Source organism: Pygocentrus nattereri, chromosome 15 (genome assembly GCF_015220715.1).
Source record: "Pygocentrus nattereri isolate fPygNat1 chromosome 15, fPygNat1.pri, whole genome shotgun sequence".
In the NCBI taxonomy this organism is placed as follows: domain Eukaryota; kingdom Metazoa; phylum Chordata; class Actinopteri; order Characiformes; family Serrasalmidae; genus Pygocentrus; species Pygocentrus nattereri.
The window spans coordinates 7013736-7041420 of NC_051225.1; the positions used below are offsets into that span (position 1 = coordinate 7013736).

Consider the following 27685-nt stretch of genomic DNA (forward strand, 5'->3'; position numbering starts at 1 on the left):
TAAGACTGAATGAATGGCAGAAAAGAAGATAATGTATCTCTTTAATCTGCAGTGCATTGTTGATGCGTGGAGCTTGTGGAGAATCTCAGGTCATGTTACTATGACAACACTGAGCGTCTTTTCTATGGCAGGGTGCAGGCACTCCTGTGTGTTGCTATATGATTTGCATGACAATTCGCTGTGTCACAATGTTGTTGTGTTTGTTCTTATTTCTATGCGATATGGTGTCTGCACAATGGCAGAGTGTTGATTTGACAGCTGCTCATTCTCTACCTTTATCTAGATTGCACTGAGAATGCATTTTAAGCACTGGAAACCAATTAGCTGCTGAATGTATAGACTTCATAGGCAATAAATTTCACGCTTACTGTTATACAGTGACTGTTCATGTAGAAACTTGAAACCACTGAATGACTTTGCCATGCTCTTGTTTCCTATTGTCTCCATAGGCTGTATAACAGTCACCTGACTCTCTGAATGGACCATGGAGGATGTGGCTACGGATGAGGAGGACAAGCCTGTGGCTATTGCCTCCCAGCACAATGATGCCCAGCTGGAGGATAGACCAGATCCACAGGAATTTGAAGCTAGGGGTCCATGCAGCTCCATCCTGGAATTTGGATCTCCCAGTTCCTCATCCAGATGCCCTCACACCCAGCCACACCCATCCTGCTCACAGGGCTCTGCTGTATCAGCCCTGCAGTCCAAGGTAAAGGCCTTGTCAGAGCGCAAGGCTGTCTGGAAGCAACCGTCCAAAAAGATCCCAGAAAAGAAGGTGATTCCTGGATCTTATATGCTGGGACGTCCTCTTACTTGGGGATCGAGCAGCAGTGATGAAGACACAGAGCCTCACGCTCAGACTCTCAGCTTCCACGATGTTGAAGAACCTTCAGTAGTGCTCTATAATGAAGATGACTTCAACCCTGCCCTGCTAGCACTTCCACGAGAACTTGGAGAAGGAGCGAGTCTGGAGAACATTGCCCAAGATGACATCTGTGATGCCAAACAAGACATTACATCCTCCTCCTGTAACAAACCATGGGCTCCACCCAAGGGCTTTTGGAGGGTCACCAGGCCGGAGACACTGCTGCTGAATGGAGAAGCTCCAGATGGGCTTATGAAGACGGATTCTGGTGTACAAGAAGAGCTGCAGAAGTCCGTTGGTCTGAAAAGCCCCCTCCACACCTGTGGACACAGTAGGACAGCCCCGGCGGAGCCCATAGGGAGTGGACTCTGGCGTGCTGAAAGTCTAGAGAGCGTGTGCAGCAGCGTCAGCTCATTATCTCTGGCTGAGAGGGTGGAGATGAACCGGAGCATGCTGAGACAAATGCTTCAGAAAGCTCCGAAAAGCAGCGATGGACATCAGGCCCCAGTTACAGAGCAGAAGCTGGAGAGCATGCATAGAGGTACAGCCTAACTGTCTACTCCCAGCAATAAGGGTTCTTAACTTGTAACAATAATGGAACCCTTTTTGGTGTTATATATTACCTATTTCAAAAGTTCTATATAGAGCCATCGACAGCACATTCTCCATTAATCTGAGGAACATTTTCATGATGCAAATAACCCTTTAATCATGCAAAGGGTTCTTTGAGTGTTCATGCTTCTATATAGATCCATTTTCTTTACTAAAGAACCCTTAAAGAACAGTTTTTAAGAGTGTAGGCTGGGCTCTAGGATTATTAGTCATATATTAATCTTAAGACTTCATATTCAGTCCCTGCTGTAAATTATTTGCTAACATCTATACAGATAATGTGCAAGTTATGTCATTAGGAAGGAGAATAATGCAGGGCCTTTAGATTTAAGGGGTTATAAGTCTTCCTACTATTTACTTTTATTTAATTTTTTCTCCTAAGGTCCACATATTACATCATGTTTTTCTCCACCAAAAACACTCCTAATTCTTTATTACATATACCTTCAAGTATACCGGTATATGTACATGACCACTGTTCTGATTGGCTGTCCTGTATTCTCCCTAATTCAAGATGCATTCTGGGCTGAAACACTCCTTATAACTTCAGTGTGAACAGCAGGGATAAACTAATGTAGGTTAAATATGTAATGTGCAGTATGTAATATATGTAAATACACTGAATATGATGATATCAGAAAAACATTGAATGCAATGGCTCGGCAGCTTAATTGCTTTATGTAGACCATATGGACTCGGGAGTGAATGGTACTTTTTAAAACGTGTTTACATACTAAAACAAACTTATTTCAGAAGATTGAAGATAATAGATAATAAGAGCTTATTGACCTGAATTCTCTTCTGAATGAGTTTGCATGCTCACTTGAGACATAAATCATGGCGCATCCCACAAGAAAGGAAGCCTCTTGCATCTTTTATGCAGTTATAGGAAGCATAGTAGCACACAGAGTTGAGTTCCACAAGCTAGACTTATTAAAATGCTCTCCTGGCAGCAGTGGTGGACAGTAACTAAGCAAATGTAATTTGTTACTATACTTGAGTAGTTTTTTCATGTATCTGTACTTTACTGAAGTTTTTCCATTTTGAGCAACTTTTTCCTTTCACTCCACTACATTTCAAAGTCAAATATCTTACTTTTTACTCCTCTACATTATTCAAAATCTGTCGTTCCTTTTGGCTTTTGCGTGTACATGTCAAAACAAAAGAAACGCAAAGCAGGAACACCAATCAGGGCACAGTGGTCACTTTGTTTTGAGCTTTTTTGACCTGTTGGTCAGACCGACCCAGTGCAGCACGCGGTTCAACGTCAGCACAGCAGTGTAAAATTTTGGGAGAGTCTGTTCAACATAAATGATGAACTAACCTGACTTTGTGTAAATAGAGCTCAATATAGAAATATGTCCACATATGCAGTCGAGACTGACGCGGCTTTTTTCTGAATTTCTACAAACACCGTTTCATTTTATAGCAAATTAGTTTGGGCTTGTTTTTTGTTTATGAGGCCTACAGATCAACATAGTAAAGGAGCTCATTTGTGATCCTGAGTTTAAAGCCAGTTTTTATTCAACTTAAACTTGGAACTAAGTTGTAAATAAATCTTAAACTGAAACTTTGCTTGTGTGTAAAAAGTGGAATCTGAAAAAAAAAGCTTCCATCAAAAAGATGGAAACTGTTTACCTTCAGTGTTTTGTGCTTCTGATCATTTTAATAGATGTCAGCGTCACTAATTAATGACGTTCTATTAAAAGACTGGTTTACCAAGAGAGACGCTGGAGGACTTTCACCTGAAATGAGTTCATGAAGCCAGTCTTGTTATAAAAATGATAACAGGACCAGATCAGAGCCAGAATTACTCGTTTAGTACTTTTACTTTTGATACTTAAGTACATTTGAAGGCAAATACTTTAGTACTTTTAGTCAAGTGGAGGTCTAGAGTAAGGACTTCTATTTTTACTGGAGGAATATTTTACCTTGGGTGTCTCTACTTTAACTGAAGTAGATGATTTGTGTACTTCGTCCACCACTGACTGGCAGCAAATTCTAATGAACAGCTTTCTTTTTTTGGGGTCTACTATCAGTCCTACTCTGATTACAAATTTTTGATGCACAACTTAGCTTCTAACATTATTCATACTCATATTGATGAACCATGAGACGGCTGAACTCTATACTCCACCAGCACAATGAAAGAACCTGTATCGTATGTTTTGGTTTGTTTACTTCGAAAAGGAAGCGCAGACAGACGGCTGCAGCCGCACACTGGAGGAATAGCTCTGTTTTTATTAGGAGAAGCTAACAAAAAAATCTTCGAAGCAATAAATTTTATGATCCTCTTAATGTACAACTTGGCACATGTGACTACTCAGCCTTGGTATTTTAACCAGTTACCTTATCAAGTGACGCTGTTACTTTCACCTTTTTTGTGAGAGATGTCTTTGCTAAATTTCGGCCATAATCTCTTTCATCCACTATGTTGGCAGGTGTGACATTCAGGAATTATCTGAGCTTAAGTGACAGGTGTTGAAGGCCACAGGGCACAGGACTGAGACTGTTTTTCCGTTTTTATCCGTTATAAGATAACATTGTGTTATCCTGATTTTTTTATTTTACCATTCACGTTAACCTTACGTAAGATTAAATGATTTTTGAAACACCCCAACCTGAAATGGGAGTCACAGAAGCAAGTGTGGAGAGTTGGAGAGACAGACGGCAGCTGGAGGAATGAGAGTCACAGGGATTAAACAGGATGCAGATGAGAAGGATAGCTCTGTCAGATGAAGAGAACACAGGGAGAGGGAGATAACAGGAGATAACATGGTGGATTTAGACTGCCAGATGTGGATGCAAGCATGATGCCCACTAATTAAAGGTTTGACAGACAGCTGCTCTGCTGCTGCAGGACAACAACAGCGAGTCTAAAAGTAGCATAGGAGCTTCATAGAGGTGCAGCAGGGCCTTCTGTCATGCTTGGCTCCTCCCACTCCTCCATGTGCATTTTGTTTACTTTTGATCTTCCACGTGCGTTTGTTTTAGTTCAGTCCTGCCCCCTTGTTTTCTTGACTCCACCCCTGTTTCATTTCACCTGTTTCCCACCTGTCCCTCGTCATCCCCTAGTTTTCGTTGGTCTTTGTAAGCCTGTTTGATCATACTGATTGTTTCATGTTTGATGTGTTGGTTTTGCTTGTTCGGTTTAGTATTTGGATTTCCGTGTTCTTTGTCATGTCTGTCCCTCCTGCTCTCCGCATTGGCCATTTTAACCTGGACTGTAAAGATCACGACCCTGGATTTGCCCTTAATAAAAGTCGCTTATCTCAGCACATGAGTCCACCTCCTCGCTCCTCGTTACACCTTCAGTTATTCAATTCTAAATTGACAGACTACAATTTATATTCTTGATGAATCAGCAGTAATAAAAATAAAAATTTGTGTTTTATTATTATTATTATTATTATTATTATCTTTTTATTTAAAAACATGTACTAAGTTCACCCTTTGAATAATGTTCCAATGACCAATAAATGACTGATATTTTTCACCATATTTCTCTCCTCTGATGTAACTAGGCGGTTCTTCTATCTTGGGTAACACTTATGTCAGCGTTCCCCTAACCAATCACATGGCTCCATTGTTTGCCCCGCCCACACAAAACCATTTCAGAATCAGAGTGACTTAGCGAGCAATGCTAACCCAGCATAACCAACAGCTATCAAGCTATAACACCTGTCTGTTACCCGTTCATTTGTATATCCATGCACCGAAGTTGATCGTTTGTCCATTCCTTCATTCACGCATTGCTTCCACCATCCAATTGTTTGTTCATACGTCTGTCCATCTGCACATCTGTTCGTCTTTCTTGGTCCAGTTACCGTCACATAAATGCTGCATGATGATTTTACACTATATTACCAAAACTATTCACTCACCCATTCAAATAATTGAGTTCAGGTGTTCCAATCACTTCTATGGCTACAGGTGTATAAAACCAAGCCCCTAGTCCTGCAGACTGCTTCTACAGACATTAGTGAAAGAATGGGTCGCTCTCAGGAGCTCAGTGAATTCCAGCATGGTACCGTGATCGGGCAGCACCTGCACAACAAGTCCAGTTGTGAAATTTCCTCACTACTAAATATTCCACAGTCAACTGTCAATGGTATTATAACAACGTGGAAGCAGTTGGGAAGGACAGCAACTCAGCCACGAAGTGGTAGGCCACGTAAAACGACAGAGTGGGGTCAGGGAATGCTCAGGCGCGTAGTGCGCAGAGGTCGCCAACTTTCTGCAGAGTCAATCGCTACAAACTTCATGTGGCCTTCAGATTAGCTCAAGAACAGCATAGAGAGCTTCATGGAATGGGTTTCCATGGCCGAGCAGTGCAATGCAAACCATTGAATGCAGAGGTGCAAACTGGACTCTAGAGTACTGGAGACGTGTTCTTTGGATTGACGAGTCTGGGTTTGGCAGTTGCCAGGAAAACAGTCCTTGTCTGACTGCATTGTGCCAAGTGCAAAGTTTGGTGGAGGGGGGATTATGGTGTGGGGTTGTTTTTCAGGAGTTGGGCTCGGCCCCTTAGTTCCAGTGAAAGGAGCTCTTAAAGCTTCAGCACCAAGAGATTTTGGACAATTTTGTGGTTCCAACTTTGTGGGAACAGTTTGGGGACGGCCCCTTCCTGTTCCAACATGACTGCACACCAGTGCACAAAGCAGGTCCATAAAGGCATGGATGAGCAAGTTTGGTGTGGAAGAAATTGACTGGCCTCAACCTGATAGAACACCTTTGGTATGAAGTAGAGCGGAGACTGCGAGCCAGGCCTTCTCATCCAACATCAGTGTTTTACCTCAAAAAATGCGCTTCTGGAAGAATGATCAAAAATTCCCATAAACACACTAAACCTTGTGGAAAGCCTTCCCAGAAGGGTTGAAGCTGTTATAGCTGCAAAGGGAGGGCCGACATCAATTAAGAATGGGATGTCAGTCAAATTCATATGCATGTGAATCCAGATGAGTGAATACTTTTCGAACTATAGTGTATATTGATATGTTGGTATTGCTTCTGAGGTTTCATAAAATTTGGCACTGCACCAAATCCAGTTAAACTGTGCAAATAATGCTGTCTTTGTACTACACCATACAGTTGGTTGCATTCTTAATTAGTAATGACGATATCCACAACATACTCAGAAAAGCAGATTGAGATAGAAGTGATAAATATCATGTTGCCCACCTACACTGTATGACCAAATATAAGGTAGACACCCCTCCTAATTAGTGAGTTCAGGTGTTTCAGCCACAACCATTGCTAACAGGTGTATAAACCCAAGGACATTGTCATGCAGTCTCTGTAAACAAAAAAAAAGACTTTAAATGTGGCAAGTTCATGAAATTTCTGCCCTGCTAGATCTGCCCTGATCAACTGTAAGTGCTAGTGCTGTGAAATGGATGCTGCTAGAAGCAAAAACAGCTCAGTCATGAATCAGTAGACCAAGTAAACTCACAGAGTGTGTGGCTGCTGAGTGCTGAATTTAATATTAATGAATATTGACAATATGAATGACGATGGTTTTGGAATGGGGTGTCCAGCAAGCTCATATAGTGTAATGGTCAAGTGTCCACATACTCATCAGTGATTGGTCAGATTGCTCATAGCATGCAGTAAGAAAAAACATTTTGATGTATTAAGAGGTTCATTTGTTTATTACAGTGTTCTGTGATAGTATTACAAAGGACAATATCATAATAACAACTTATTGATCAGCCTTAGTTTGAGGTTTGTCTTGACTGGAATGGATAGTGTTTTTGACATTTTAAATGTATTTTTCCACAGGTGTGCTGAATGACAGTGACTGGGATTCTGGGATATCTCTCCATGATTGTGAACATACTCAGCACATTCAGAGGTACATCAGACATTACACTGCCATCCTTCCACTAGGCCTGTGCCCAGTGACAACCTAACATGAGCCCAGCATGAGTGTAAAATTTAATTTTAATTAATGATGATTAATAAAACATTTTTCATTCATTGGTTTATTTCATGCAACCCACATCAAGACACTAATATTCACACTATCAATATATTGTGAATATTACTACATTTTTAAACATATTGTGGCATTAATACAACACCTGCTGTACCTAACATAGATGAGACATGGCTGTTGAGCTGTGCTGGTTGAATATGCTCAATGCTGCAGACATATACAGTATCATGAGGCCAATCATCAGTATCATGCAGTAATCAGATTTCTATGTCACAACCAGCCAATAAACTCACAGAAGAAGATGTAAACGTAATGTAAAATTCAAACTTTATGCTGCATCTTTTTTTTTTTCAAAACGTCGAGCTACCTAAACTTTGAACATACATCATCTAGAGATGAAGAATATTTAAATCCTTCATTTCATCAAGCATGTATTTGGTTTCAGTGTCGCTCCAAAAGTGTCTCACAGTAACACTGCTCGCTTATTTCGGTACTGCCGTCTGTTTTGCACATACAGACTGAGAAATCCGAAAGAAATCAGAGTAAGAGTCCACATGCACTGAGAAATCTGATTACTGAGCTAAAATCCAGCTCTTTATCAGATTTCTAGACCTTACTCTGATCTAAGAAATCGGAGTATGCTGTTTACATGACCATTAGAATAATCAGATAACTGCAGAGATCCAATTATGATCGGAATATTGAGTGCAGGTAGATGCACTCAGTGATGTTCTTGTGTCAGTGGAGTATTTTGAGATGGTTCCTAACTCTGAAGCACACACAGAAGCAAAGAAAGTGTGTGAGATGAAGTTTAGTCTTGTAAAATGAAACTTAAAGCATGTATCCTTTTAAAACTTTTGAAAAACTACCAGCACTTTGGGGCTCATACTTAAGAGCAGCCAGTTTTTTCCTGCTAGCTAGGTAACACAGAAAGAAGCCACATAACAGCACTGTTAACAGCAAATTTCATGCCCATATTTATTAGCCATTAGTGGCTGTTAGCAGTAATACATTCTGGGTATTGTAGTGAGAGAACGCTGATGGTCAAACTGATGAGGCTGAGGGATCCTATGGAATACTACATAACAAATAACATACTAACAGCAAGTTTAAGGCCTGATTGCCACTTTGAGCTTAGACCGAAAGCCCGCTGCACTAAACTGACCCTCATCTGTTTGTAAAGTATATGCTTGAAGGAAACAGGTCAGAATACAGCTAACCAAAGTGAATGTGAACTGTGGAGGGAAGAGCTGCTGGTGCTGAGCTCCACATTCTCTTCAGTGCAAGATTTATATCATACCCTCAGCTTTTTCCTGCCCCTCCTTCCTCTTTAACCACACAGATAAGGGATGCTCAGTGACAGCGCTGGCTGATATACCATATTGCCAGTATAGCAGTATAGATATCACACAACGGAGCAGCTCAGGCTGGAGTTCTGGGCGGCCTCTGCTTCAAGCTAGAAGGCCAAACCACCCTTGATGACCAGATAGGATGGCAAAACAGGGAGGGAAAGTCAAAGCCAGCTTTATTGTCATTTCTTCTCATCACAGATGTGTTGAGAGAGGAACAAAATGTAGTTTCTACAGGACACATTTAACATAGAACAGCAGCAGACAACAGTGCAGACAGACAATACATATCATAGAGACAAACTGTAAAAACACTATAAACCCTTCTGTGTAATATACAATGTACAACTGTTAAGCACAAGACATTAGAGAAAACAGGCAAAGTCCAGTTTAAATGGACTGTGGATGTAAAGGGCCTGTGAACGTAAAGTGTTTCGGGTAAAGTTTCGCAGGAAAGTGGAAGCTTAGTGCAGAATGTAAAGTGCAACAGATGAAAGTAAGTAGTGTGGCTGAGGTGATTGAGGTAATTCAGTGAGCATCAGGTCCATCAGTAGATCCCTCAGTCTGACTGCCTGCAGGAAGAAACTATTCATAAGTCTGGAGGACTTGGCCCAAATGCTCAGTAGCCTTCTTCCAGATGGGAGTGGTGTAAACAGTCCATGCAATGGATGAGAGGGATCCTTCTTGATGCTTTCCTTTTACATAGTTTGGTGCAAATTTCCTTAATGGCAAGAAGCTTTAAGCTTGAAGGCCCAATGATGGACTGGGCATACCAGAGAGCGATGCTACTGGTCATGGTATCAGTATCGGCCGATTTTCAGCCCAGATATGCGATCGTAGATTGGCCGATATCTCTCTGACTTAGCCGATCCTGAGAGCTGATAAGTGATGTAAAACATATGAGCCATATTTTTACAAGAGGCACCAGAATGTAACTGCTGCACCATTGAAGGTGGAATAGTTGAACAAGAAGTTGGTGAATAGAAAGCCAACATCCAGCATCATAACTATCTAATGTTATTACACCAATGAAAGACATTTTTCATGAAGTATATTACATATGTGGCTCCTATTTTGCTGTAATCCCGCTGTGCGAACGTGCAGAGCTGTAATTAACACAGTTTATTGTCAAAGCTTTGAGTACTGGGTTTCTGTTAGCATCCGAGCGCTAATCTCAGTTTAGCTTACACAGCTTCGGCTCATGGCCTTCGGCTTTGGCAGTACTGAAAGTAAAAATAAGTTGCAAAACGTTACAAAGGCGATTGTATATCAGTCATTTTTGTCGTATTTAATAAAAATCCATCAGCGAAACAGGAGGACTGCTGTGACTTGTTAGTTGCGTCGGCTATTTCAGTGGCTACGCTAACCTGAGGCGCCAGAATGTGGCTCCTGCAGTATTTAAGGTGGGCCGGAAAAATTCCAACAAGAAGTTGTCAAATAGAAGCTAATTTCAGCTTCACTGAGAGTTGAAGGGCGGATGGGGGGGAGGTTGCTCTGTAGTTAACATTAACTTTGAGTTGAAATAACAGCCCTCAGTTGTTTTGGAGTTCAAATAACAGCCCTCAGTCGGTGTCGTCTATCGGCCGAACTTGCAGAAAGGCGATCGGTATTGGACTCAAAAACACTGATCGTCAATCTTTTCTCTCTGTGTTGCTTCTGTAGGAGGTTGAGGATGAACTTGCGCAGGCCAGCCCTCTTTAGTGTCCTTAGGAAGTAGAGGCATGAGGGGGTGTTCAAGGACCAGGAGAGATTGTCAGTGATCTCTCTCAGGAATCTGAAGTTGTGTGCTGCTGATGTGCAGAGGAGTGTGTGTCTTTCTGAGCTCTACAGTCATCTCTTTAGTCTTTCTTAGAGGGAGATTATTGTCCATGCACCAGACCTCCCGTTGCCTCACCTTCCTCTGTATGCGGTCTCATCGCTGTTGGAGATAGGGTTATGAGCAAGCTTGATGATGCTGTTGCTGTGATGTTGGGTGATGCAGCTGTAGGTGAGCAGGGTGTACGGCAGCAGACTCAGTATCCTGACTGTCTAGATTGTCTGAATATCTAGACCCCAGTTACAGAGAGATGAGCTAAGTCCAAGTGAGTGGAGTTTGCTGACTAACTTCTTGGGTATGATGGCGTTGAATGCTAAGCTGAAGCCGATTAACAATATTCTAACATAAGACTCCTTGTTGTCAAAGTCTGATAAGGTTACATGGATGGCAGTAGTTGTGGCATCCTCAGTGGAGTGGTTTTGCCTGTAGATGTATTGGTGGGGTCTAGCGTTGATGGATTTGATTCCTTGATGTGTGCCACAACCAGCCGCTTGAAGCACTTCATGACAGTTGGAGTTAGCGTGACTAAGTAGAGGCTGGTGACAGACGACAACTTTGGCACTGGGGTGATGGTGGCTGATTTGAAGCATGCTGGAACAGCAGCCAGCTCCAGGGAAGTGTTGAAGACATCAATGAAGACAGCAGCTAGCTAGTAAGTGCACTCCTTGAGCATGTGTCCAGGAATGTTGTCAGATTTCCGTGGGTTTACTGGTAGCAGGGTTCTCACATCTCCTGCATTCACAGACAGCACCTACTCACCAGGGGGGAAGCAAGATCCTCATTGCTGCCTCAGTGTTGGATGCTTCAAAACAAGCATTGTAATTACTTAAAGCAACTGGGAGGGCAGTGTCGTTGGTGCGGGCAAGGTGAGTCTTCCTCCTGTAGTCAGTGGCAGTTTGAATGCCCTGCCACGTACGTTGTGAGTCGATGGTTGTGAAGTGTTCCTGTATTTTCATATGAAGCCTTGGTGGTGAGGCTGTTTTTAGTTGTCCTGAGTGTTGCTTTGTCACCCCGATCTGGAGGCAACATCACAGGCCTTGAACAGGGAAACATGCAAAGTCGAGCCAGCTGTGAGGTGAGGTGAGGTGAGCAAAGAAATTTGTCACCAGAAACTGAGGTAGAAATGGAAATTTATAGAAATTTAAGGAGCTTCAGGTGCTTCACTTAGGTTCCTTTTGGTGTTAAAAGAAGAAAAGAGAACAAAATGACTCAGTCTCAGGCTTGTAAGATCTGACCTGATACTGTTATATATTTGGAAATGATTGTGATATTGAATATCACTATCGCCTAGTTCTGCTGGATGGTATCAGGCCTTTACTGGTATAGGCTAATATGTGATGAGTGGTTGATATAAACATGGAAATCCCACATTAGCCTGGAATTTTTGTTTTAAGATAGAGGGATTTTACTGTGAGAAAAACAACCCAGTGTCTCTAATGTTTTAGTGCTATAAGATGGCAAGAGTCTGAAGCTTTGTGTCTGCTTTTGATCTTTTTTCTATGCTTCTAACTTTAGATGCCATATAATCGATACAGTATGTGGTAAAAATAAAAAAAAAGATTACTTTATGACATGATGTGGTCTTTGCTGTCCTGCTGGATGTTCACAAAACGAAACAGAAACAACTTTTCACTTGAGATAAAATGGTAGCATAATAGTATGACCTAAATGTACAGATTATACTTTAGATCATATTCCAGGTTTCAGTGTAGCTATTGGCATCAGTACCAGAAAAGTGGCATCTCTAATTATCACGGTTGATATGTCCAGTGCTCCATAAAAAACTGTTTAACTACACTGAAGTAAAGCCTAATCAAGACTACAGAAAGACATAGTAGATAATAGACACGCGACTTAAAATGAAAATCTTTTTTTAAAAATCTCGATTGGATAAATTTCTGTTGGTCGTTTCAAAAATGTATCCCCTTGAAGTTTTTTTTAACCAAAAACGTATCAATGCAATCAGAGAATTACTAGAATATTTGCATAGTGTAAAGACGAGTAATTATATTAAATTTAAAATGAACTAAAATTCCAGAAATGTGTAAATTAAAATTCACAGAAATGATAAGACCTCTGAAGGCCTACAAGCCTGACTGCTTACATTTAAGCTTGTTTCCCTCTGTTTTGACTGGATTACAATAGACACATGATGTAATTTTAATGTAAACAGAAGCATTGACATAATCAGAATCCACTTTGCACACATAATCAGATACTTCTCTCTCTTTCTGTCTCTCTCTCTCTCTCTCTCTCTCTCTCTCTCTCTCTCTCTCTCCCACACACACACACACACACACACACACACACTCAGCCCCGTCAGCCTAATTAGTGGTGACGGCCTGCTCCACTTAATCCTCGGCTGTATGAGTGTCCCTCCTGCACAGGAGCTGACGTGTGCCTCTCTCTCTCTCTCTTTCTCTCTCCATGATTCTCTGTCCGGTGGGGCCGCAGGGCCTTTGTTTGGGGCGACGGGTTGCCGCTGAGTCCTCGCCATGAGCAGGCCAAACGACTACTGGAGCGTGCGCGCATGAAGGCCCGCTCTAACCCGCTCAAAGCCGACCACACCATCCTACCCGTCCAGAGGGACAACCCGTGAGTATATTATCTCCCTCGCTGTCTCTCTGTCTGTCCACAGCACACTGGGAGGGCTGGGGGGTTTGTGTTGTTGACTGAGGAGGCTTAAGAGCCCACCCAGAGAACCGCTGATACCCTGCAATACTTCCAGGAGTGTAGCAGCACAGTGTGTTGTATTGTAGTGTTCAATTCAATAAACAAAGGTGCCGGACTGTATATTCAACAGGCTGGAGCAGATGAAGCACTCCGTTTAAAGGGGAAGTCCACAGATTTTTCAACATTTCTGCCTAATTAAATGTTTGGTGTAAACAAAGTCATTCAGAGTGATCTGATGTAAAATGCTCCGTTCTAGAGAAGCGTACCAAGTCAGAATTGTTCATGGTGGTGATGGGAACCAGACGTCTGATCTTAGTGCCATAGACTCAGTAAGTTTCTCTTCAACAAAACATTTCACATCAAATCACTCTGAATGACTTCGTTTACATCTTAACCATTTAGTTGTGTAAAGATTTTGAAAAACGCCCTTTTAATAAAGGTTAAATCAATTTTTTTTAAAGTATCTAAATTGGGAACTACACCTTTTTTCTGAATTTCTGCAAGATTAATTGGTAAACACGTCAACAGTCATTCAGAGTGTTCGGCGTGAAATGCTTCGTTCTAGAGAAACTTGCAGAGTGAGAATTGTTCACAGTGGTAGTGATGGGTCGTCATAGGAACCAGACGTCCACCTCTAAAAGCTCCCACGCGGAAACTTATTGCATGAATACTCTGCCTGGTGTCTGAGACACTGATTTTATGGTAGTTGTGTGATGAATATTTGGCCTAAAATGCCATCAATTTGTGCTGGAGAGATTCATGAAGGATGTTCTAAGGCAAAATAGTCCCCTCAGTAAACTTATCTTTTCAGATTAACCATTATTTTACCATCATTAAGATGACATATATAAACTCCCACTCTGAACACTTGAACTCTTAAGCCCACAGTGGGGGCAGACCATGCCTCCTCTAAACTATTGTTTCGTCTTTTCCTCAAATTGAGGAGAAAAAGAAAAAGACACAAGTGTACATTAGCTGACAGCTAACATCTTAGCTTGTGGCTAGTGCTTTATTATAAAATATTGTACTTGAGCATGTGACCTGAGAATGCTCTAATAAAAACTTTAAAACTTTAACATGTGAGCATAAGGTAGATTTTCAGCCACTCCTTATTTTTAATGGATAAAAATACATTGAATTGAGACTGAACTGAACCGCCGGATCATATCAAAACAAATTATGAATTTGAGCCATTAGCCCTCTGACGGATCTCTATTATGTCTTATGAAAGCTGCTTTGATAGGCTGATATGCACCGGATACACACAGAGCATCCACATTTTGTAGCCGTTTGTGTCCAGATCTGGCCGTTTTGCTGTGTATGGTGTGGCGGTTTTAAACCTCTGTCTATGTTCTGAGCTACAGGACTGCTGTGTGTTTTGTTTGCAGTGGAGTGGGGCGGTCAATGGAGGGGGGAAGTGCTCAGTGAAGCTGTGCTTTCTTTCAGCAGCAACAGGTGCTGGGTCTCTTGAGCAGGGCTGTTTTTGTGCTGTGGTCATCCAGTAACCTATAGCAGATCTCTTATGAAGCCAGTTCATACTCAATGCCAGGGGTCTTTAATTAAAATTCAGTAAGTTCAAGTTAGAGACAACTTCCTTAAGCAGAGGTCCGGCACCTCATAATGTCTAACCTACATCATGATTCAGTGCCATATACTGTTTACTGAAGTAGCTTAGTAGGCATATCAACATCTTATGTAGTCAACAACTGAGTGTCAAATCAAAGTACAGTTCAGTCATATTACAACAATATTTGCTTCTCCCCTTGTCCCCTCCCCTGTGTGTATGATGCTCATCGTAATGCACAGATGTGATTGGCTGAGTAGCATCACGTGTCATACTTACAATGCATGCGATTGGTCTGTGAGTTTCCCAGGCGCTAAAGCCGTACAGGCCACAAAAGTTATGCCGCTTAAAATTGGACCACCCCTAGTTTATCGGTTGTAGGTCCAGGTCTGCATAGGTCAGCGTCTGGGTCTGGACTCGGACCGCGGTGCGCCTATTAAACCTCTGCTCTATATGTTATCGCTGTCATCAAAAAACTTTGACTTTTTACACTGAAAATGATACCTGCCATTTACATGTAAAGATAATAAATTAAAGCTGCATTATATACATTTTGGGGATTTGGAGACCTCTGTGGTGGAAATGTGTAATTGCCCCTTCCCTGGGTAGATGAATCTGCTGTGAATGCGTTTAAAGAGTAACGAAAGTGACGAGTAGAGTGAATTATCTACTGTTGTCATCATATGCTCATTAGTGTAATGTTGATATGGCATTTGATACCCAAACATCAAGTCGCACCTTCTTTTTGATCCAAACTGACATCACTGACTTTTAAATGACTATTATTTACAGGGTGCCTTGTGGCAGCTCTCGCACACCATATTTTAGCATGTTTTTTTTCTCCTGACTCAGTAATGCTACTTTTAGTTTTCCTTCTTTTCAGTCTTACATACTGCAGCTTTAACCCAAGCCAACCTTTCACCTTTTTTGTAGATACAGTAACAAATTTTTCTCTCTGCTCCTTAAAAATCGTCACTTAGGAGATACAAGTTTTACTTCACATTCTTTATTTTCCATATCATGTAAATTTCTCTAAAACTTTGAATTATTTGAGTACAGTAGTTTACTATAACAATTAAATTTCAGTAGCTTGAAGCCTAGTAATGGTGAATGGAATCAAATTAGCTTGTGCTGTTAATCATAGCATGCTGAGTCTGCCTCGGTCTTCCCAGACACACACTTGCGCTTCTATTTAAGACAGCAGAGTTATATAAGCAATCTTTAATTATACAACAATTACACGAGGCTGCCTCTAAATCCTGGTCCCTCGTCCAGAGACGACATCAGCAGTTTTTCTCTTTCTGTCTGTCCCACACACACAGTCACAGATGGATAAGCCACTCTGACAGCTGTCTCCATGTTTGGTAATAGAATACACCCTTGTGCTGCAGTGTCCAGAACAGATTAGAGGGGAACATCACACAGTGCTTATGGATCAGAGTTCTGACAAATTCTCGGCTAAACTGGGCAACACCATACAAGCTGTTCTCCTGCAATTAGAATTATTGTACTCATAATGTTAGTTGCTTTGCTGTTATTTCCAGATACAGTTTAATAAATCATTGCTTTTAATATAAAATCAGTATGACATGTTAACGTGTTTTAAATAGGCACAAAATGTTTTCAGTGTTTTAAATGTAATGTTTAAAAATGTTTAGAAAACAAGAGATAATATATCTGGATTTAGTTTAGACTGAACGTAAGAGTTTTGATTTAACTTCACACCTACCGGCTATTCCTCTTATCCTGCTTCTTAATAATAATAATAATAATAATAATAATAATAATAATAATAATAATAATAATAATAATAAAGATGATTTTTGCTGTTTTGTTGTTGTTACTATTATTATTATTATTATTATTATTATTAGTAGTAGTAGTAGTAGTAGTAGTAGTAGTAGTAGTAGTATCATCATCCATTACCATTATAATAATAATTATTATTATTATTACTAAATATCTTTTTATTATTTCTATTTTGGTAGTAGTATTATTACAATAAATTAGAATTAGATTTGATTCAGATTTATGCAAAGTACAGACACAAAGCCAATGAAATGCAGTTAGCATAAAACCTGAAGTGTAAGATACAGTATTATTTACATATAGTATACATAGTATATTATATATATATATATATATATATATATATATATATACACACACACACACACACATACACACACACACACACATATATATATATATATATATATATATATATAATCTATAAGTGCAAAAGGTGGAGTGGTACGAAAATATAGATACAAAATATATAAATATAATATACATATACACAGTGATGTGATTATTATGTGTTTATTAATGTTAAATATTAAATGTCCTAAATATTAACAATTAAATAAAAACATAATATCAATAGATTGTGATCTGACTGTAATTTGTACTCCAGACATGCAGTCTGCAGTCGATCACTTATTGGGCTGATCTGTGTTGCTGTTTTATGATGTATATTCTGAGGCAGGAAAGTGCGGTTGCACTGTATTTGAATGCTGCTTATAGCACAATATCATACATTATACATGATTCATTGTACTAAACAAGCAATTTGTTAGAGTCATAATATTTAAATAGGCAACTGATATTTATTTTAAGAGTTTAAAATGGCAGTTTTGCCAATTAAAGAGCAAATAGTACTATGTAAGTTGTGGCATCATTGGCTAATACAACTAACTAGCTTGTTAGTCCACACAGTGTGAGTTTTGGGTTTAGAAAAGGCCAATAAATATCAGCCCAAAAAAGTGGGCTATTGGCCAGTCTAGCTGTAAAGAAATTGAGACTGAGTGAGTCATAGTATTAGAGAGAGTAATAGAACAACAAGACTAGTGCTAATAATAATGTTATTGTTATTACCACCTTGTTAACGTATTACTGTGAGCATACTGCCATGCCTAATGTATTATGTGTATTAGTGTATAAAATTGTGCATTAAAATTTGTTCTCTATAAAGAGTGTATTAACTTCTTCGACATTTGAGGGAGCTCATGCCCAAACTTTTGCATGTGTGTGAAAGTGCCTCCAGTTGTTTCACTATATTGAGGTCTGCCTGCAGCGACTCTACTTACGTTTCCAGAGCTTAGCAGACGGGCATTGCTGAAATGGTCCAGTTGTGGTGAAATATGTTACTGTGCAGCCTGCTGGTGCTGAGGAGGCAGCTGCACTGAGCCTGCTCTCTCCACTTAATGGGTATGAAGCATGTGGGGAATGCAGGGTCTTGCGGAGAGCAGCCGAAACACAGGGAGGCATTCCACAGCCATTCGGTCTGTGTGCTGGGAGGCTGAACACTGACCACTTTAGCGTGTGCATGTTTTTCTGTGCGTGTGTCTGCTGTATATAAGTGTACAGCAGTGGCTCTCAATGCCGGTCCTGTAGTGCGCCTGCCCTGCATGTTTCTTATTTGTGTTATCGCTGCTCTAACATACCAGATCCAACTAATGGTCCAATTAACCCTTTAAAATCTGGGCTTACTATTCATTCCTTATTCTTATGGATTATTGTCCAGTACCGCTATGAAATACTCAGGAACTTATATAGGACGTCTGGGTACAATGTGCGGTTAGAAGAGCGCGGAATGAAAGTCTGGATCTGCTTGGAATCTAAGGGTTCAACAAGCCCTTCCTGAGTTGAAGTGGGTGTGTTAGAACAGGAAAAACACAAAAATGTCCAGGCAGGGCTACCCATGACTTAGAAGCAGGGGAGGAAAACGTACTGTTTAAGCAGCATTTTTTCCTAAATTGACTGAAATTCAGGATAATTTTATACAAAAAAATATTCAAAATAACATTTTAAACTAATCAGAATACTGATTTTCAACCTCAACAGCAGATCTAGATACGAATATACAAATTATGCAGTGCATAGGTTCATTGTCTTTTTCTATTTTATGGGGAAAAGTACAGAATTGGTGGTGTTGAATGCTTTTTAATTAAGACACTGTTAATGTTACATGTATTTGTTTATGGATGGCTACTGTTATCCTGCAGAGTCAAGATCACAGGCTGGAGTGATGTGCGAAGTGTCGAAAGTTTCAGTGCACTAAATTTATTCACAATAATTTATTAAGTTTATAACATGATTTTGAACCTTTTTGCCTCTGTACCTGTGCTTTAAGGAGCCAAAAGGTTTGCCCTGATTTTTTTCTAACACTACTGCTTGTATAGAAGGATTCAACAGTTGTGTAATGTTTTCTGTGTATGTATGTGTCTCTGCTCAGGGATCTGCTCTCCTGGACCGGGGCCTCCCTGCAGCGGGCTCCTCTAGCGGGGAAGGAGGGGGTGGCGGCAGGTTCGGGGAACGTCAGCGACTCGTCCAGCAGCGACTCAGTCGGAGGCCCCCGCCGCAGACACGGCCAGTCACCAACACGCGTCCGCTTTGAGGACGAGTCAGAAAAGGAAGCGGAATTTCGCTACCTGGAGCGATTGCGCCAGCGCCGGCGGGCTGGAGAGAGGGCGCAGGGCCTGCTGGGGTCCAAACCCAGCCTAGCCTCATACGTGAACGGCAGAGGCATAGAGACAGCCCAGGGCAAGGAGGACTCACTACTGTGGAAATACAAAAACAGGAAAGGTCAGGAAGGACTTGCTAATACTAGCAGTGCCAATGGCCATTACAAATCACTAGTGCATGAGGTTGTGGGCCGGCAGTGCAATTCCTGTGGGACGATACTGGATGGACAAAAGGCAGGAGAGAAAATACTGGATGGGGCTGTTTCAGACTCTCTCCCTTTATCCCTAGCACCTGCAGATGGAGAGTCCGAGGGAAAGACTGTCCCATGCTGGGTGGCCCCCACCCTGCCCAACCGCCTGGTCCGAATAGAGCAGATTAAAGAGACGTACATTGGAGCGGTGGGCACTGTTATTGTGGACAGCGATGGCACGCATTGTAGAGGTGCAGTTAGCATGGACAGTACTAGCATTAGAGGGTCTCTACAGAAGCAAAAGAGAAAAAGTAGAAGAAGGGAAGGAAGCCCAGAGACAACAGCCAATGGGCTTGTATCATCAGGGTCACCACCCACTTCCAGGCCCACAACCAACGGGGCAGATGTGCACCTGTCTAATGGCACCATAGCAGTGCCTCCTAACCCCTACGCTCCAGAGCAACTGGGACAGAAGGTACCGGTTATGTTGTGCAAGTCCCAACCCAACTTTAAAGCCCCCGTGCCACCTCCAGTGCCTCCCAGAGGAGAAGTTCCAAGCTCCCAGCTTCCCCAGCCAATACCCCCACCCCTTCAGCCCAGAAAGTCTGCTCTGAAGTCTGCCTCAAAGGAACGTTCCAATGGCCAACGAGTAGTCAAGCTCATGCCTTCTCCACAGTACCGCCTCGTGCACCTGGACTCTGCAGAAGAAGGGGCCGATGTGGATGGCAGTCCTGAGGTCAGCCCTGCTCTGGAGAACCCATCCAAAAGCTTGACACTGAAGCATCCCACAGCCAGCAGCACTGCCACGCATCCGGGACAACCAGCAGGTCAGACATGAATGTTTTAACCCTTAAATATAAGTTTCAGTTGCTAGTAAATAGGGCTGGGAGCTATGACAATATTTATTGCTGTCATAATAATTTAAATCACAATATGTCCCAAAACCTTGTCCTGGGCTTATCATGGATATCTTCAGCATTTTACTGACCAACTGCATGTTTCATTACAAATAAAGCAGACTTACTTCTGTTTAATTGGATTGCCCTTTATAAGTGCAGACTGTATGGGTCCCCTTCCCACATTTAAAATGGGCAACTGCCTGTGGTGGCCCTAATGTTCAGAGAATGCAAGTTCAATCCTTGACAATGCCACAGCCATCTGTGGCCGGGAGACCAAGAGGTCATAAGTAGCCTGCTTGTCTTTTAATTGGCAGGTTGGTCCTGTTTATGCTACCCAACATGGGTGTTCGTTGGCTGATGTCACAGAATTGGCCGGTACTGTTCTCGTGTTGAGTTGTCCAGTCATGTTGCATTAGCAGCAGTTCTAAAAGATGCCATGCAGTGGCTTCATGTCTTGGAGAAATCTTGTGCTAGCCTTCTCCCCCTAGTCTAGTAGTGCTGTGTAATGAGCAGACCCAGCTAACAGGTGGAATTGACAATGACTAACGTGTATTTCAGATCCTTGAGCTTCCCGTCTGTCTAGGGTCTCTGGGTACTTGTTTCTAGTACTCACCCAGCAGTGATGTGTGTTATAAGATATATGTGATATAAGTGCAGGGTTGCTAATGACCCACGGTATGTATGTTTGGTGAGTGAAATATCCATTTCCAATTATAAATCGCCTCATAAATACCTTTTAAAAGAAACTATATCATAGAAGTGAAGTCTAATTTAATGAAATGGAGATTTAGACATGGATTTAATACTGACTAAGTAACATTCTGATTTTTATATACAAAAATGACTTATACATACATACTTGTACATCAAACCCTGAAACTCTGAGTTTGTGCGTGAGCCCATAATTCAATTATTCACTCTTATAATTATAAACTTTACACATTAGTTTTGTAGTTGTTAGTGAGTAATAATGCTGGTTCTCAGGGTGTTAAAAAGTTGAATTTGTGGGGTCAGTTTCACGGGCGGGGATTACGCCAGTCCTGGAGTACATTTTCTTTTTAAAGAGAGTCTCCATTCAGAATGCTGTGTAGTCCAGGACGTGCCTGTTTGTGCTGCACTCCAGCCTCAGCAGGGATTTTACTGTCAGCAGGCCCCTAATCCCACTGAGGCCTGCCCAGCCAGCACTGAGACTCAGCCCTGCTCTGTCTCTCTCTCTCTCTGTCTCTTTCCCCCACTCTATCTTCCCTGTCCTTTCTGTCTTCCCTTTCCAGTTTTCTTTTTCTCTCTTTCTTCCTCTTCTCTTTTACTTTTTCCCTCTTTCTCTCTTCTCCTCTCTTCTCTCTCCTCTGCTTTTCTCTCTCTTCCCTTATTGCCTGTTTCTCTTTTCCCCTGTTGCTCTTATTTCTTTCTCTCTCCTGTTCTCTTTCTCTCTGACACTTCTTGTTCTGTTTTTATCTCTATCTGTTTCCCTCTTTCTCTCCCTTTCATCATTCTATTTTTCTCTCTTCCCTTCTTTCTCCCTTTCTTTCCTCTTTCTCATCTCTTTCTCTTTCTTCTCCCTTCTGCTTTCTCTCCCTCTCATTTTCTCTCTCTCTGTCCCTTTCTTTCTGTCTTTTTACTTTCTTTGTCTTCTATGTCTTGCTTGCCTTTCCCCCCATTCTTTCTCCCTCTTTCTCACTCTCTGTTTCCCCCTATCCCCCTTGCTCTCTCATCTACCTCTTTCTCTCCTTTCTTTCTCTCTACTATTACTAACACTCTCCCTCTTCCATCTTTCTCCCCCTTTGTTTCTCTACTGTATCTCACTCCCTCCCTCTTCCCTCCTCTTTCTCTTGCTCCCACTTTCTTTCTCTCTACTGGCTCTCGCTCTCTCCCTCTTCCCTCCTTCTCTCTCTCTTGCTCCCCCTTTGTTTCTCTCCACTGTCTCTCACTCTCTCCCTCTTCCCTCCTTCTCTCTCTCTCTTGCTCCCCCTTTGTTTCTCTCCACTGTCTCTCACTCTCTCCCTCTTCCCTCCTTCTCTCTCTCTCTTGCTCCCCTTTGTTTCTCTCCACTGTCTCTCACTCTCTCCCTCTTCCCTCCTTCTCACTCTCTCTCTCTCTCCTTTGTTTCTCTCTACTGTCTCTCACTCTCTCCATCTTCCCTCCATCTCTCTCTCTTTCTCCCCCTTTGTTTCTTTCTACTGTCTCTCACTCTCTCCCTCTTCCCTCCATCTCTCTCTCGCTCCCCCTTTCTTTCTCTCTACTTTCTCTCACTCTCTCCCTCTTCTCTCTGTCTCTCTCTTGCTCCCCTTCTTTCTCTTTACTATCTCTCACTCTCTCTCTTCCCCCCTTTATTTCTTTCTACTCTCACTCTCTCCCTCTTCCCTCCTTCTCTCTATCTTACCTCTAACCTTTTATTTTTCTCTTCTTTTTCTGTTTCCTCCTTGCACTCTCCTCTCTCATTCTCTCTCTCTCTTTCTGTCTCTCTCTCTCTTTCTCTCTCTCTCTCGAGCCTTTCTGTTGTCTGCCTCTCCTTGTCTCTCAATCCTTTGCATGTGCATTCAAGTTGAGTTTGTGTACAATGTAGTACACAATTAATACATAACAGACACATTATTACTTAATCTAACATGCATGAATTACAGTACACAGGCCATGTTCTATCTTTAAGTCTGTTAATTCTGCTGAGTTCATTGTCAGTTGTGATTTCAAATGGTCTAGTATTTTAAATATACATCTGAACTCTTCCGCAGGTTTGGATCAGGATCACATCGCAGGTGAGCTTTCAGACAGCCTCGCCGAAAACTCTCATGGACATTTGAACGATGGACGGATTCAAGTAGCTGTTCGACCAGACCACCATCTGGAGGAGAGCCCAAACCCCTCATGGTGAGTCAGAGACACAAACAGAATCCTCCAGAATGAGGGCACTCCTGCAGGAACAGAACTTTCTGTGTTTTTCTGAAGCAGTTTAAAGCCTATAGCAGTGTTTTACCCCATAATCCCCATTTTCGGTTTTAGGCTTTAAGAAACTCAATCCTTTGCTAAGTTGTTCAGCTCTTCTCCAGCCTATTTTAATTTCCGGGCCATAGTCCTACAGAGTGCTGTGGCAGTTCGGACATGAAAGTAGGTCAGAAAAGTGGCATGAGAAGCCCACCATCGCAAAGACCAATTCTGCTCATTACAACACTGCCCCCTCCTGGTTAAGATATTATATACAATTATATACAATTATGTATTTAGAACCAATATAGTAAATATTGGATTCAAAACTTCATATATAAAATTACAGATTTACTTTTTCTTTCTGAATCTGAAGAACTTTTTAAATTTATTGTACATCTAAAAGGTGATTTTTAATCTCCCAGTTTGTCATTTTAACTATTTTTGTGTTTTGATCAAATAAGATTTTTAATGAAATTATAGAAAATCTAATTTTATTGTGAATTCACTTAGTTGTTGAACATGAATGGGCTAGTTATTATATATGAGGGAAACATAGAAACCATATGCAAGTGGCAGGAACGCATTTGATAAGACATGCAGGATTGTGAAAAAGTCAGAGACCACCCATTAATTTATGTAATTTACAGACAAAACAGTTTTTCATTCTTCAGTATCAGAAGCAAAGCAAAGTGTGCAGGGATATTTTTCCACACTTTCAAAGTTCAGTCTTAGAAGTTGGTTGCATTTTCTGTTTCTCACAATTCAAGTAAATCCAAACACACTCAGACTCCTCAGTCCGTAAAACATTTAACCCCATAAAAACTCCATTACATGCTCAGTTTGGGTGTTCTAGTGCAATTTTTTGGTCTATTTACTTTTCTCAGTGAGACTTCTTGAGAGCTACACATCCTTTCAGACCCATAGCACTGAGTGGTCTTCTCACAGTGGAAGGATGGACAGAAACACCAGTGGAGGTTTTCAGATCTGAAGCAGCTTGATTTTCTCCTCTCTCTCACAGATGAAAGCTTTAAGTGCTGTTTATCTGATGGGGCAGTTTTGGTGTCTACCAGACGTTGCACAGTTGTTAGGAGTCATTTTTAATTCCAGTTTTAGAAACTCCTGCTTTTTCAATTATTTTCTGCCTTTGACTTTCTGCTTCTTTATGAAAGTGCTTGATACTATATCTTATCCCATTTTAGATGAGAATGAAAAGTGTGAGGCACCTCAGGTGAGTTTGGGTTGGTGCTAGTGTGAAGGATAGGGTCTGGTTGAAGGGAACACAATGTCAGCGACTCTGTGGGAACAGCGTCTTGGAGAAAACAACTGTAACTGGTTGATTTTTAGGGTGGAAGAGGTAGGATTAAGAGTAAGTGACCCTTATTAGTCCCACAATGATGAAATTTGACCTCCACATTTAACCCATTCGTGAGGTGAAACACCACATACACACTAGTGAACACACTTGCCCAGAGCGGGGGGCAGCCCTATCTGCAGCACCCGGGGAGCAGTTGGGGGTTAGGTGTCTTGCTCAAGGGCACCTCAGTCATGTACTAGTCAGCTCTGGGGATCGAACCGGCGACCTTCCGGTCACAGGGCCAGTTCCCTAACCTCCAGCCTATGACTGCCCCACTTAGGCAGTAGAATGCTAAAATAAATGAAGAGTGGACAAATTAAATACTGGTAGCTCTTTTTATTAAGTGAGCACTTTTGGTCACATACTGATTGTTTTCTGTGTGTTTGACAGCAGCAGGGTGGCATCAGAAGTGGAGCAGAAGGAGGTGAAGCCAAAACTATCCCTACGGCGTTTCTTCTCAGCTATGGGTCTGAACAGTGGTGGGCGGTTGGGGAAGGAACGCTCAAGCAGCATGGAGCAGCTTAGCCTGCCCCCAAAACCCTGCATATCCCCTTCCACGTCTCCCAGCCCTGCACGTGCAGGGATCAGCCAGCTGAAGAAAGCTCCATCACTGCAGTCACTGCGCCTGGTTTGTCCTCTACTGCCCTCACACATCTCCACTCACTCTAATTACACAAGACATGCAAACAAACACTATTCAAAATGCAACAAACTGTTAGCAGTGAACAGCAGCGTTTTAAAGGGGCCATATCCTGCAATCTTTATAATCTCTAACGTCAAACAGACTTATTACTGTGCTTTCGTTGCTGATTTCTGTAAACCATGTTCTGTTCTGAGTGGCTCTTCTGTATTGTACTACATTCAAAAGTTGATCCAGGCTGAAACACTCCTTATAACTTCAGCCTGAATAGGCGGGGCTAAACTGCTGTAGACTTAATAGGCAGGTGAAATTGTTGGCTTTTGTGACGTCACGAAAACAGTGAATTTTTTTTGCATTTGGTTTCCGTGTATGGAATAGAGAGTAAACTGTACATTTTGAAAACACATTTCGAACTTAGAACTGACTTGGACTTGTGTGTGTGACCTTATACTTTAATAATTTTTATTTTATTAAAACAGATGATTGAGCATTCCATTTTGTCACTGTCAAAGCAGTCATATCACTACCAACACTTTACCCAATGTATGTGATTGTGTAGTAGCAGTGACTGTTTCGGTGGTGATAATTTTAGCTCATTTTGAGCAGAACTCAAAAATGCTGGCCAGAACATGACCAGCAAACACAGCACTGAACAGCTGTACACTCACAGAATTATAATATTTTTCATCAAAGCACAAAAAATGTATTTAATTGCAGAAAATATGTTTTGGTAGTGACCGTTCTTAATGTTACACACTGGCTTCCTGACTTAGAGACACATGTACTTCAAAACAATGGGATCAACTGCTCACCATGTGGCCATGAGGGAGAGGGATGCAGTCTTACTTCCTGCACTAAAATGCAGCGGTGTGGCTAAAATAGGGACTAAAACTGTGTTTCGGCAGTGACATGAAAACACGGGACAGCATTTAAAGATTAAACTCAGACTAAGTCTGAATATTTAAGCTTCACTTTAAAATAAATCAAAAAGATCTTAAAAAAAATTGAAAAAGCAAAAAAAATTATTACTTTCACAGGTTGAAATTTAGGGTTTAGAGTTTGAAACAACTGCATTTCAGTTCATTTAAATAACATATGACATTATCCTTGTGAATATCTAATGTCTGAAGACTTAATTGTTTTTAAATTGTCTTACTGTGGGAACACAGTTTGAACAAATTCAGTAGAAGCGTTCATAAATTCTTATATTGATACTATTCAGTGAAAAAAAATTTGATTAGCTGACCCCAAAAGGTTTCCAGGGAAATAAGCCTCAGGCCACAGCAATGCAGGTTACCTCGCTGCTATGATTTGGAGAGCCGTTTTAAGTTACTGCTGGGTTATTGTAAGGAAAATGTGGAACTGTGGTTGCTCACTGTTGTTTTTTTTTTTCATTTATGACCACCAGGGGTCTCCTTTTGTCCAGCTGAAGAAATCCTCTTCAGTGCAGAATCTCCAGAGTCCCAGGAGGAAAGGGGATCGCTCCGCCGCATACACGCCCGGGGAGATGCCCTGCAGCCCTGCACTGTCCAGGTAGCCTTCCATTCATCTGTACAGTACATACAAACACATTCACACTGTAAACAAACAGTAAAGCCCTGTTATGTAATTAATCTGACTCGGATAACTTGAAACGTCGTACTAGCACATGTTTTCAAATCCGACACATATTCCACTTAAAACATATGAGCATGCTGCGGATAGCTGAAGCAGGGCCAGCAGTATCATTCTGCTGTCCTTATTGACCAGCCAACCTATTTATAATGCCATGTTGCAATGTTATGAATGAAGTGTGAAGAGTGGCATGTTGAGTGTGGGCGTGTGACTTTATGTGAGTGTGTGTGAGTACAGTGCGTGTATTCCAGCTAAGCACAGACAGCTGGTGTGTTGTGCAACGAGCTACATACTGGCCTTTGACGACTGGGTCAGCAGGCGTGTCTACATCAGATGTGGGTTGGGGTGTTTTGGGGGGGTTAAAAATAGAAGTGTGTAGGCCTGCCAAAGAAAGAATGGAATTCATGAGATGATCAGGAGACCACATGCTGGAAAAGGGGCTTCAGGAGGGGCGTCATTCCACAAGATTAGTGCCAAATGGTCACGCTAATTTGAATGTCAAGAAATGTTTTGTCCTCCATAGTTCATTTGATGTTGTTTCCCTAAAAACAGATTTTCCCAGTTCACTAACCATTTTTATGTACTTGTTATATTGTGTGCTGTGAGCTTTCTGACCTACTACAAACACTCCACATGAGTTTTCAGTACAATGTCAGAAAAAAAGATACAGTACAGAAATATTTTTGTTCGCAAAACTATGAGAAATGCTGCCTCTCTTAGGTACAGTCACTATGTCCATCAAACCTACAGCGCAGGCTACCTGGTATATCTCTGTTGCACTT

The 27685-nt window shown here is 41.5% G+C and overlaps 1 protein-coding gene and 1 long non-coding RNA gene across 5 annotated transcripts in view; one reads left to right on the forward strand and one right to left on the reverse strand.

The window, feature by feature from the left end:
* The window catches only part of si:dkey-121a11.3 (uncharacterized protein KIAA1614), a 42148-nt gene that overhangs the window by 7508 nt on the left and 6955 nt on the right, over positions 1–27685 (forward strand). For 2 of the 3 annotated variants that reach the window (XM_017701297.2, XM_017701296.2), the window contains 7 exons: positions 450–1406; positions 7259–7331; positions 13035–13175; positions 19055–20301; positions 23103–23238; positions 25040–25277; positions 26698–26822. In XM_017701297.2, the coding sequence (XP_017556786.1) occupies positions 485–1406; positions 7259–7331; positions 13035–13175; positions 19055–20301; positions 23103–23238; positions 25040–25277; positions 26698–26822 (2882 nt within the window). In that variant the 5' untranslated portion in view covers positions 450–484. The remainder of the gene's footprint in view (positions 1–449; positions 1407–7258; positions 7332–13034; positions 13176–19054; positions 20302–23102; positions 23239–25039; positions 25278–26697; positions 26823–27685) is intronic. The other variant, XM_017701298.2, reaches the window with a different exon arrangement.
* Positions 25250–27523, reverse strand: LOC119265286. 2 transcript variants are annotated; one of them, XR_005131561.1, is made up of 3 exons: positions 27197–27523; positions 26666–26838; positions 25250–25314 (listed from the first exon to the last, which is right to left on the reverse strand). It is a non-coding gene; the product is annotated as an uncharacterized LOC119265286 (long non-coding RNA). The 2 variants fall into 2 exon arrangements; XR_005131560.1 differs by lacking the exon at positions 25250–25314 and having other exon boundaries at positions 26633–26838.